Source organism: Galleria mellonella, unplaced genomic scaffold, assembly GCF_026898425.1.
Source record: "Galleria mellonella isolate WM207_F2 unplaced genomic scaffold, CSIRO_AGI_GalMel_v1 utg36, whole genome shotgun sequence".
NCBI classification, from domain to species: domain Eukaryota; kingdom Metazoa; phylum Arthropoda; class Insecta; order Lepidoptera; family Pyralidae; genus Galleria; species Galleria mellonella.
In genome coordinates this window covers 4,288,465-4,300,189 of record NW_026442086.1, presented here as the reverse complement: position 1 = coordinate 4,300,189, position 11,725 = coordinate 4,288,465, and the positions used below count along the sequence as shown (strand labels likewise).

General features: G+C 32.5%; 1 protein-coding gene across 1 annotated transcript; it reads right to left on the bottom strand.

Moving 5' to 3' along the window:
- Positions 1-219: 219 nt before the first annotated feature.
- LOC116413106 (uncharacterized) lies at positions 220-2,366 on the bottom strand. Its single transcript, XM_031910236.2, has 3 exons — positions 2,072-2,366; positions 1,227-1,363; positions 220-577 (listed from the first exon to the last, which is right to left on the bottom strand). The coding sequence occupies exons 1-3, from the start codon at positions 2,149-2,151 to the stop codon at positions 267-269; spliced, it is 528 nt and encodes a 175-aa protein (XP_031766096.1). The 5' UTR covers positions 2,152-2,366; the 3' UTR covers positions 220-266.
- Positions 2,367-11,725: the final 9,359 nt, after the last annotated feature.

Sequence of the window (11,725 nt, the reverse complement as noted above, 5' to 3'; positions counted from 1 at the left end):
ATGCTGCCCATCTTTCGGCCATTAAGTTCCGTTAGTTGCCTCTTACAACACCCATGGGAAAGGAAGAGGTTGCCCATTCTATGTCGATACCACACGGCGTATCTATTATATTTAGTCATTTCTAATGATTGTGTACGATAGAGTCGATTTGGAAACCATTAAAAAACTAAAATATATATAAAATAATACCAGTTTTGATTTTAATTATTTTAATACACGTGTAAATAAATAAAAAGTCAAACATGTAACCACGATTAAAAAGAATACTATAACGATATTAGCTCTAATGTTAAATTTCTCTTTTCTTCTCTAAACTTTTTTATTAGTGCCAATAAATCCAATTTAGTGTACAGCGGCATTACTATAGTAGATTTTGGTAGAAAATATAATCTAGTCACTTTTTTCCTATGCCGCTGCGCTGGTATTAAATTATCTGTAGATTCTGACGACGTTAGAATATTTAATGATTCTGATTCTAATGATGTTTCGTATGTTATTGTTGTTGGTTCCGTAGTAGAAGTAGTGGTAATAGATGAAATTGTGTCTTTATTATTATCTTCACTACTGCTAGTGGTTCCTGAATAAATAAAATATTAATTTTACTTATAACTAACTTCTTTTTGTCTGTAATTTCGTACTTGTGGATTACAGAAGTAGGAAAACGAATGCATTAGACTACTTCTAGATGGCATATAAAGCCCTTCAAGAACGCAACTGCGAATACTGCATCCCATTTAGTACAGTATTTTTTATATGACGCCGGAACAAACATACAGACAAATAGACAAAACTTCTAAATATGATTTTTTGGCTTCTATTATGCTTATTAGGACTCCTCGTATCATTTTTTTTTTAAATATTATATATTATATTAGTAAGATAACAATATTATTAGACAAATCATACAATGCCATTTTTAATTTAAAACTAAATGAGTCTCAAATTTGTAATTTAAGATTATGTTTCACAAAACTCCAACTGTGGCAGTAAAAGTTAAAAACTAAATTACTGAACTGATTTTGATAATATTTCTATTTTCATATTATCCAATATGAAAATATATCCTTTCAGAAAAAAACATTTTCAAATCATTAACATCAACAGAGGTAAAAACATAAAAAAAAAATACAACCGAATTGACAAACTTCTTCTTTTGTGAAACGGTTGAAATCGCTTCAGATATTTAGCAAAATGATGCAAGAATTGGAAGTAAATAAAAAAATAACCTTTATCAAAAGAGTCATTCGTTTTGATGTCGACAAAGCAGTAGTTGTATCCTAGGCCGACGCCCATACCAAGCATCACCGTGAGGGTAAGAACGATGCATGTGACAACTGCTGTGAAAGCGCAGCATGCAGCCAATCTACACATAGATAAATAAATAGATGTTCTTTATAGTTACCCCTATTTTTTTCAAAGTATTACATTAGAAAACGTAATTACAAGTAATAGTTTATATCATCAGTAATCATTAGTCATCGTAAGTATCATAGATCTGTAGATCAAATCTCAATAGAGGAAGCTAAAAAATTTCATCATTGAAGTTGCAGGTGTCCTGCAATGCATAGACTACATGATTTAAATAAATCATGTAGTCTATGCACGTCGTGCATAGACTACGTGATTGTTTAAATCAGATGGCCTGTATTTTTGTCTGTCACCTTTGTGGTATGAAAAAATCAGATTTGTTTTAGGAAAAAATTCAACATTTTTGAAAGTGTATAATAATAATATAATATACTGTAATTGTAATATGTATAATAAATAGGTAGGTAAATAATAAGTAGCAAATATATGTTTTCTTGCTTTTAAAGTTGAATTTGTATTTGGCAATTTATATAAAAAATAATTCTAATTTTAAATACCAAGAATTCACATTACACACATAATATTATTTGTATTTAAACATACTAATTGCTAATTAAAATGCCCTCAAAGAGATGTTAACCTGATACTTTTCTAGGAAGCAAAAATTATAGAAACAAAATGTTGTCCGCTATAATATGTATAATGCACATTTTTAAAGTATAACAAATTTTAACTCAAATATATTCATAGAGAATACTTGTACCTTTCAAATATGTAAAATATATTGGAAAAGCACATATCTAATGCTGAACAACCGCCTCCGCTACATCCACAGCAACACATTTTGAATTAAAATATGATTTAATTATTCATATAATAAAATAATACAAAATTAAAATAATAAAAGTCCGTATCAAAAACAAAATAAATAAAGAATAACAAAAAAATCTATATCAAAAACGAAATAAATTATGACATCATAATAGTTGTAAAATTGTATCAATCAGATATGAATTGTATCAATCAGAGAATGCATGTAGATATTATTCTGCATCTATCAATCGATGTACTTTTATGAATTTTTTTAGTATATTAAAATATGCTAATTCTAAGATCTAATTATATAAATTATAATCATAAATATGAGTCTAATAATATGAATTCTTAGAATTTATAAAAACTACATTATAGTTTTAAAAATATAAAACAATCTGTGTCAATTTTGTAATTTGTTATTGTATGAAATAAGTTTTATAACTAGTTTTAGTGCAAAAAAACTTTTGACAGCAGTGCAGACATATTATCACATGTCATACTTATTACATATTGTATAAGCTATATAATTTTTGCCCAATAACATTTTTTTATTTTAGATTTTTTAAATAATATACTTTATTAAATTTCCACAATATGTTGGACTATACTATTTTAGAAAAGGAAATGTCGGAAGTTCTTAAAAAGTAAGTAATATAAGTTAATCATCAAGTTTAGATTAATAATAAAAACGCAATAATAATATATATTTATTTAACTACATTGTTGCCTCTTTATCTTGCTTTTATGAAATTAAGTTTTTTGTAATTATTTTTTTATTGTGTACATTTTGTTAATTTTTATCATTCATGAAGAGGACAATAAAGAGTTTTCATTTATACATAAATACATGATTTACTAATATTTTAAATGTAAAGGCTGAACCAATCGTCAGGGATTTGGCACAAAAGTAGTATCTGAATGGAGAAGATTGGGCTACTTTTTACACTTATCATAAGGACAAAGTTAACTAGTACTTTAATAAAAGTCTCTAGTAGTTAATTTCAAATTAAGCTTCACAAAAAAGAAAATTATTCAATCACTAGTTTTACCCGTGACTGCGTCCGCGTGACAGAGAGTGACATGTTCACTGACCGGGATAAAAAGTAACCTGTCCTCCTCCATCCCAAATGCCAACTGTATATTAAATTTCACAGTAATTGGTAAAGCCGTTAAAGCTCCATGAGGTTACAATAAAACGCTCGCTTTCATAATCATCATCATCATATCAGCCTTTAACTGGCCATTTCTAAACATAAGCCTCTTGGGGAGTTTGCCAGTAATTGTCATGCTTGACAGGCGGATGTGCAACCGCAGTCAGACTTTAGAGATATTTTAAGAGGGACGCTGCTGCTCATACATCGCCTTCCCTTAGTCGACTCTTACGTCACCCACGGAAAAGGAAGGGGTGGCCTACTCTATGGCGGGACCACTCAGCCATGGAAAATATTAGTATGGAATAAGAAAGTAAGGATAAGATTGACAAAATAAGCAACCAATGTGGAAGCTAATTCTATAGACTGTAAATAGAATAATCAAATAAAATGATCAAAATCGGATAATAGCATAATACATCCCAAAAATAAATTTAAAAATACACAGCCGAATGCTCCCTTTAAAAGCTGCAGTTCTCTCAAATGTGTGCACGTTATGTGCAAAGATAAGGACGTTCATTGCAGTGGCGCGAATTTATGACTTTAGCTTACCGTACTTTAGTTTAGTTCTTTAGCTTTAGCGTACTGATTTTTTTAAGCAACTTAGAATGCCAAACAAGCTGAAAGCTCACCTGATGGAAAGTGATAACTGTCGCCTATAGACAGAAACAGTATCATGGACATAACAGAATATATGTACCCATGATACCCCTCATGTGTTGTCATTCTTGAGGACTAAGGTATTATGTATTATTCAACCTAAATACAGCCATGCAAACACAATTGATTCAGACAGTAGTAGTGAGACAGAGGTAGCCAAGCACACGACTTGGCTGAAACTTACAACTGATGGTTCATACGCATATATATACGCGATATAAACAATATCATGGACATAACAGAGTATATGTACTGTGTTGTTAATTTAACAGTAATCTTAGGAATACTGCATATAATTAAAGGGCCTACCATGAAATGTTTTCCGAAATTTCGCGTCCGAACGAAACGCAAATTTGATATTAAAATGGCATGATACATATCGTTTAATAATATTAAAAATGCTAAAATATTTGGATATTTATATATGGTAAGATTTATGATGAACGAAATGTTAAGCTCTATTTAACGGGCCGATTTCGGTATGAATAAAAACACGAAATTGAGTCCGAAAATTCGGAATATTATTTCATGGTACATTCCGTGATTACGAACTTATTATTTCGCATTATTAAGTATTGAGTTCAGCTTATATAACGTTGTCCTGTGCAAGAATCCCACTCGATATACCGTTACTCTTTTACCGTCAATGATAACTAGTTCTTCAAGCTATGAGTAATGCCTGGTACAATGTGGCTTCAATTTTGAAATTTCTTATACTATTTACCACTTTGGTAGACCTTATAAAGAATGTGAAAATACTTTTTTCAATTATTTCGTTTGCATTAACAATCGGACAATAATATCTAAACAATTTCATTTTTTTTTATTGGTATGGTAACCCCGCCTGCGCTAACGGGATACGCTGGCGGGGCACCAGTGAATGGTGATCGATGGATGAAAACAGGCCAGTTAGCCCATCATGATGAATTCATCTGGAATTAATTATGATAGTTTCCAGGGGAAACCGTGAGGAGGTCGACCTGGTTGGGTATATTACTAGCAATGGGATTCTCAGTCTCCATTACTAACAATCCCTTTCCCCCCAACAATTTCATATTTTAAGTCGATAGTTTTACCGGTTACTATGATAATTACAATGTAACAGCCGGATGAACGAATCAAATCACACGAAACAGGTTCATACACATAAGAATAGTAGTAACAATATGGCATCATACTATTGTTACAACAAATCCGCATTAGTTACACGTGACTCCTGTTTTTGTCGACTTAAAATCATTTCAAGGATATTGAGAGACACTTTTTGTAATACCGCCTCCTTTACGGTGCCAATTGTCTTTGGCTGTTTCTATTATATTTGTCACGCAACATAGTTTTCATTGTCTATACTTGTACAGAATTATATAAATATAAATACAAGCGTAGAGATTTTTGTCGCATTTCAATTAAAACCCATCTACTTCTCCTATTTATTTAAAAATAAAATTAGCTTTAACCTGCAGTTTAGTCCGCTTGAATTGGAAACTTCCTTTTTTTGAAGATGGTTTGAAGTAAATAATATGTTATAAAACAAGTGTATAGGTACCTATATATACTCTTTTTTTCAAATATTAAAAATCTTAAATATTACAAAGTTAATTATTATTTTATTTGACACCCTTTAGACCTATCTAAATATTAAATCTCCGATGCAGTCGGCTATTTCCTTTTTGAATTTTTGAAAGAGCAGGCTTTATGATATAATTATTAATAATAGATAAACGACGGACTATGTGACCGGCGGTAGATAGATTCTAAATGTTTGATCTAAATCAATATTAATTAATTCCAGTGTACTCCGGGAGTTACTTAACCAATTGGTCACAGGCGAACTAAGATAAGAGGATGAGTCATTCAATTCGACCACCATTTTGAGATTCCATTTATTGCCTTCAATCAAAATAATTGAGAGATAATATTTCGTGTAGACGACTTAAGTTTCACTTTAATTTATCAATTTAGGTAGGTAAGCTATGTTTCCTCTATTTTTTTATTTACATTGTACCTATTTGTAATACATTAACTTTTACCAGTAATTTTATACGCGTGGATTTTGATAAGCACACTCAAATGACGCATTACAATTAAACATACACAAAATTTTAAATGAGACCTATAGAAACACGTATGAGAAAAACGTGTTTAATTTGAAGCAGTATTTTTTGTGTGTTATCGGAACAAACGTACAAATAGACAGACAGGTAAAAAAAATTGTTTTGGGGTCTATCGCTCTTGTTAAAGATCATATACATATTTTCTATGTTTAATGCAATGTAGGACGACCCTCCACTAGATGGAGTGACGATCTCAAATGCATTGCAGGGAGTCAGCAGATGCAGGTGGCTCAGGGCTGTTTCTTATAGCAGCCTATGGGTGCAGGCCAATGTTCAGCAGTGGACGTGATGATGATGATTATCTCCTATGTCGGTACAAACATCGTTTAGTTACAATTATATTAATAAGAGGTATTTGTTAAAGAATAAATTACGCAAAAAGGACTTTACCAGAGGGAGACTTTGTACAAAAGTCGATTGCTTGGGTACCTCTGTCCCATTTATGTTTCAACCGTGAAGCAGTTGTGTTTGCATGGTTGTGTTTCGGTTTGAAGGGTGGGATATGGCGTGAATTTACTGGGTACAGAGGAATAACACCTGAGTCCTCAGGAATGACAACGCATGGGGGGTATCATAGGCAAAACAGTATACTCTGTTATGTCCATGGTACTGCTCATGTCTATAGGCGACGGTTACCACTTTCCATCAGGTGGGCCGTCAGCTTGTTTACCATTCTAAGTTGTATAAAAAAAAAATTTGTTTTCACATCCGTTCTACGTTAAACAAAACTGTTTGTTCACACTAATTATATGGTATTGGGGATTACCCTTTATTATACACTAGGGAATTGACCCTTTATTTAAATCCGTCAGTTGGGTCCTCAGTTTGTTTTCTATTAATAATAAATTAATATTTATACCACACTTTTTAATTATCCCACTAATGTTATAAATGTGTAAGTTTATAAAGTTGCGTATGTTTGTCACTCAAACACGTTTAAATGACTGAACAAATTTGAATGAAATTTGATAGACGTGTAGGTTACAACCTGACTTAATACATAGGTTACTTTATATACTGATTCAAGCGGTTAAAGCCGAGGGATTATATATCTATATAGATATCTTGAAGCCTACTGTATTATACTTATTACAGTCTGTTGGCCGATTTTTTCGGCTTGACTAATACACAAAGATGGGGGGGGGGGGAGAAGGGATTGTATGTAATAGAGATTAGTAGCTCCATTGCTAGTAATATACCCTGTCAGGACGACCTCCTCGTGGTTCCCCCTGGAAACCATCGTAATTGTTTTATTGTTAGATTGGTCACGGTAGGGTAACTGACCTGCTTTATCCTCACCTATCACCCCTCACTGGTGTCCCGCCAGCGTATACCGATAGCGCAGATGGGGCTACCATTCCATTATCATACATTAAAAAAAATACACAAGGATACTATTTACAAATCTATTAATATTATTATTTGTAGTCTGAAGTTCTGAACTATATATTTTTGACATTTACTTGTAGGAGTTCTTAATCGATATTAAGTAAACTAAACTCTATTCAATTAATAAATGTAAAGTGCATAATTATCTTAATTTTGGCCTAAAACTGATATATAATCATATTATTTGGGTGGCAAATGTACTTAAACCCATATCTTTAGTGAAAACTTTAAAATACACATATCTTCAGACTAGTGTTATAAATTAGCACTAATTTATGCGTAAACACAAGGTTCAGTTTTTATGTTTTAAATGATGAGGTAACCTACCTATAATTTCAACACAGAACAAAACAATTTTTTTTAAACACAATTACGTCATATAGGTCCTTACTCCCACAATGTTTTTTATCTACTTACCAGTTGATTTGAAGAATTAGAATAAGAACTTATGTTTATACTTATGTTTATTTGTAACTTATATAAAAACAAAATAATGTGAGAATTATTAGAGCGTACTTATGAGTTTTTTTTTTACCCTCATGGACGTGGTTTACCCCCTCTATGCAATAAGGAGTCTGAGAAAGATATGAAGGTTATAGTCAATAGTGTATTTAAAATTATTTTCTAGAATGGACCTGACACTTTAAAAAAGGCATAACATATTCTGGGATGGGCATGCCCCTAATATAAGCTTAATACGTCTACGGTTGTAGATGAATGTGTGAAACCAAGCCCATGACCTCGGTACTATGGTGAAAATTTGGAGCACAATGGGGTTTTACTTGATTCAAGGTTGGCCAGTACTATCACCGTACAATAACCTTCTATACCGTATCAGCCGTTAATAGTCCACTAATGAAGCTAGGCCTCCTTCTATTGGAGGGTTTTGCCAGTAGTTGCCATGCTTGGCAGGCGTGTTAACAAATGCATTTAGGCCTTGGAAATGTTTTAAGAGGGACGCTGCTGCCCATCCCTTAACCATTAAGTTTCCTTAGTCGCGTCTTACGTCACCACAGGAAAGGAAGGGGAGACCTATACCGTAACTACACTACTATCTTTTATACAACCTACTATAGTACTACCTAGTCGTGTCCTCCGCGACGAGTAGATAAAAAGTTTATCTCTATAGACTTTTTTGCATCAGTAAACTGCCTATGCAATGACGCAATCATATTGAGTTCATATAAAACTGGTTTTATTTGATGTTGATTTTCCGCGAACTAATCGCTGATGGCAATGTAAGTACTCCGGCTGCCTCTTCATAATACAGAACAATGGTCAGTCGAGACCAAACAAAAGCGAGTCAAGCGTAAATGTTGTAAAATTGAATTCGGAACTAAAAATGTTTTGAATATTATATATATTATGTGTTTGCATGGCTGTGTTTCGGTTTGAAGGGTGGGATATGGCGTGAATTTACTGGATACGGAGGAATAACACCTGAGTCCTCAGGAATGGCAACACATGGAGGGCATCATGGGCGAAACAGTATACTCTGTTATGTCCGTGGTACTACTTATGTCTATAGGCGACAGTTACCACTTTCCATCACGTGGTCCATTAGCTTGTTTGGCATTCTAAGTTGTATAAAAAAAAGAATAAATAATACTAATTAAATCTTTTTCTATTTAAAGTAGGACTATATTTATGGCTGGATTTTTTTTTCAGTTTCTAAAGCCAAAATACCATTAAATGAAGTCGTATTTTACCAAAATTAATTCAGTAGTTTTGCTATGACATTGAACGTTATGATCGTACTGATTGTCATTGAATCTGATTGTTGCAAATTTATTGACACTCGGACAATATTGAAATAATCCTTGCTGATATTATAAATGTGAAAGTGAGTTTGTTGGTAAACCAGTTGGCCCTTTAATGACTTAACAGATAGAAAATTTTGCACAATTCGAGTAGGAATTACATAGTACTTGTTATAGAGAAAGACTTAGGCTATTTTTTATTCCGGTCACGCAAAGTCGCGAGCATAGCTTGTAGTAAAATAAATTTGACACAAACGAGGTCGTAACCTTTTACACTAGCTGCATTTACAGCGTCACTTGCATGACAATTTTTTTTTTATTTTACCATAAAAATGGGACATTTCACTGCTGTAATAAATATCTTATCTGAGTATATTATTAACAAAGTTCGTTTATTAATTTTTGAGATGTGCATGCACAGACAAATACTTCTTAAAGTTTTATTATAGAAATATAAAAAATATACAGAATATCATCATATCAACTTTTAACTGTCCACTGCTGAACAAAACCATCTCCTAGGAAGGTTTTGCCAGTATTTGCTACGTTTGGCAGGCGAATTGGCAACCGTAGTTATGCTTCGGAGATGCACAAAGATACACTGCTGCCCATCCCTCGCCTTCCCTAAGTCGCTTCTTACGACACCAACGGGAAAAGAAGGGGTGGCGTATTCTATACCGGAACCACACAAGAAACACTACATACATGATATTAAAATCCACAATTTGCAATAAAATTTGGTGGCTATCAGCTCCGGTTCCTTTTTTTTAAATAAAGTACAGTCTATGTTTCTCGCTGATAATATAATTTTCTATAGGTAAAAACATTTCGAAAATCGGTTATTTATTTTTACAGTTTATTCATTACAATCAAATTACAAATTCTTTACATATCTATATTAATTTAGATAATTTAATTTAAACAGATTGTTACTTGGTTGGTGATTGGTTCTACACTATTAACAGTATGAGGAAGTTCTAAATTGCTCACCAAATTACGTAGAAGGCTATATATAAAGTTTTATTGCATGCATAATAGAAACTTAAATGAGGAAATCCGTAATAGTACTAAAGTTACTGATATGATTTCAAGGAGAGGTAAGCAAGATGAAGTAGCGTACTTCTAAGCCAAGAACCGGCAATTGACGGGGAAAAATATTTTTTGACAACTGCATGGTGATTCGCACCAACCACATACACACAAATGTAATGTAGGACAACTTCCCCTTCTTCTACTTCAAACATCAAAAATATGGTAAAAAAAAACTATTCGAACGAATTGTTTCTTTTCTTTTTGTCTATGGAAAAGGTAATTGTTAACCAGTGCACAATAACGACTGTAACAACAATAATGATGATGGATTTAACAAAGTACTTTTTAATTTTATTTTAATTGATATGTGACCAGTAGTAATTTTCATTAACATTATTGAGATAAACTGTAAATAAACTATTTATCAACTGTTCTTATGCCTTGTCAATTATTCTACAACATCATTTTATCTAAAACTATATCAAAGATAATATTGGTTCAGCAGTTCAATAGTGGCGTAATTAATTAATATTATAAATTAATGTATGATTTAATTAAGTAACTATTATTTCCTCTTACAAACTATTTCATCATCTTAGAACTTTAAAAATCCGTTCCAAGAATATGCTAATAGCAAGTTGTAATATGGTTTACTCGTGAACACTATAGAATAATAATTTTTATAGACACTAATTATGTATGAATGAATGATTGAATTTTATTGCTAAAAATGTGATACAATAATGTCATATGTAGGTAACTAATCAACTGGTTTTAATAGTATTTACTCGTTTTTTTTACACTACAGAATACATTAATCAACAAGTTTAAATGTGAAATATATTTATTTTACATTTATCCTAAAAAAACCCTAAAATTTGGATGCATAAATCAAAAACTGCATCCAATTAACTTGCACAGTTCATTTTATTCCACACATATTGCATAGTACAGAAAAAAAATCAGATTAATGAACCTTAAAAATAAATGAATCAGAAAATCCGGCAATTGGTTTGTGAAGTTTACATCCACACCTACTTTGCTGACTTCTGAAAGGATATAAAGATTTACTACTAATATATTGTCATAAAAATTTGCTCAAGAGTGCCAGGTAGACTCAGGTCGACCTTGAGAAGATCAATCGCAATGATCGATCAACTAGTTTTCGCACGATACTTTCTTATTCCATAATTCCATTAAACCTTAGGAACATTAATTAAAATGTCCAGCTATCTAGTATCCATTGAAAACTTTTTATTCCGCTCCCGTTCTACTGACCCCAAAAAAGTGAACATAAATCTGAAAGTTGGACCGACTGGTTTGCGCAGAAATTTTTTATACCCGCACCTGTCCTGCTGAACCCTAAAAGGATGAGAGCATAAAAACATGACCATAGCTGTGGACTCCGTCGGCTCGCCGGTTCCGACTCATCACACGCGCTCCGCTGCGCGCGCGCACCTCGCCGGCTGGCCGGGCATTACATAAAACCAGTTTA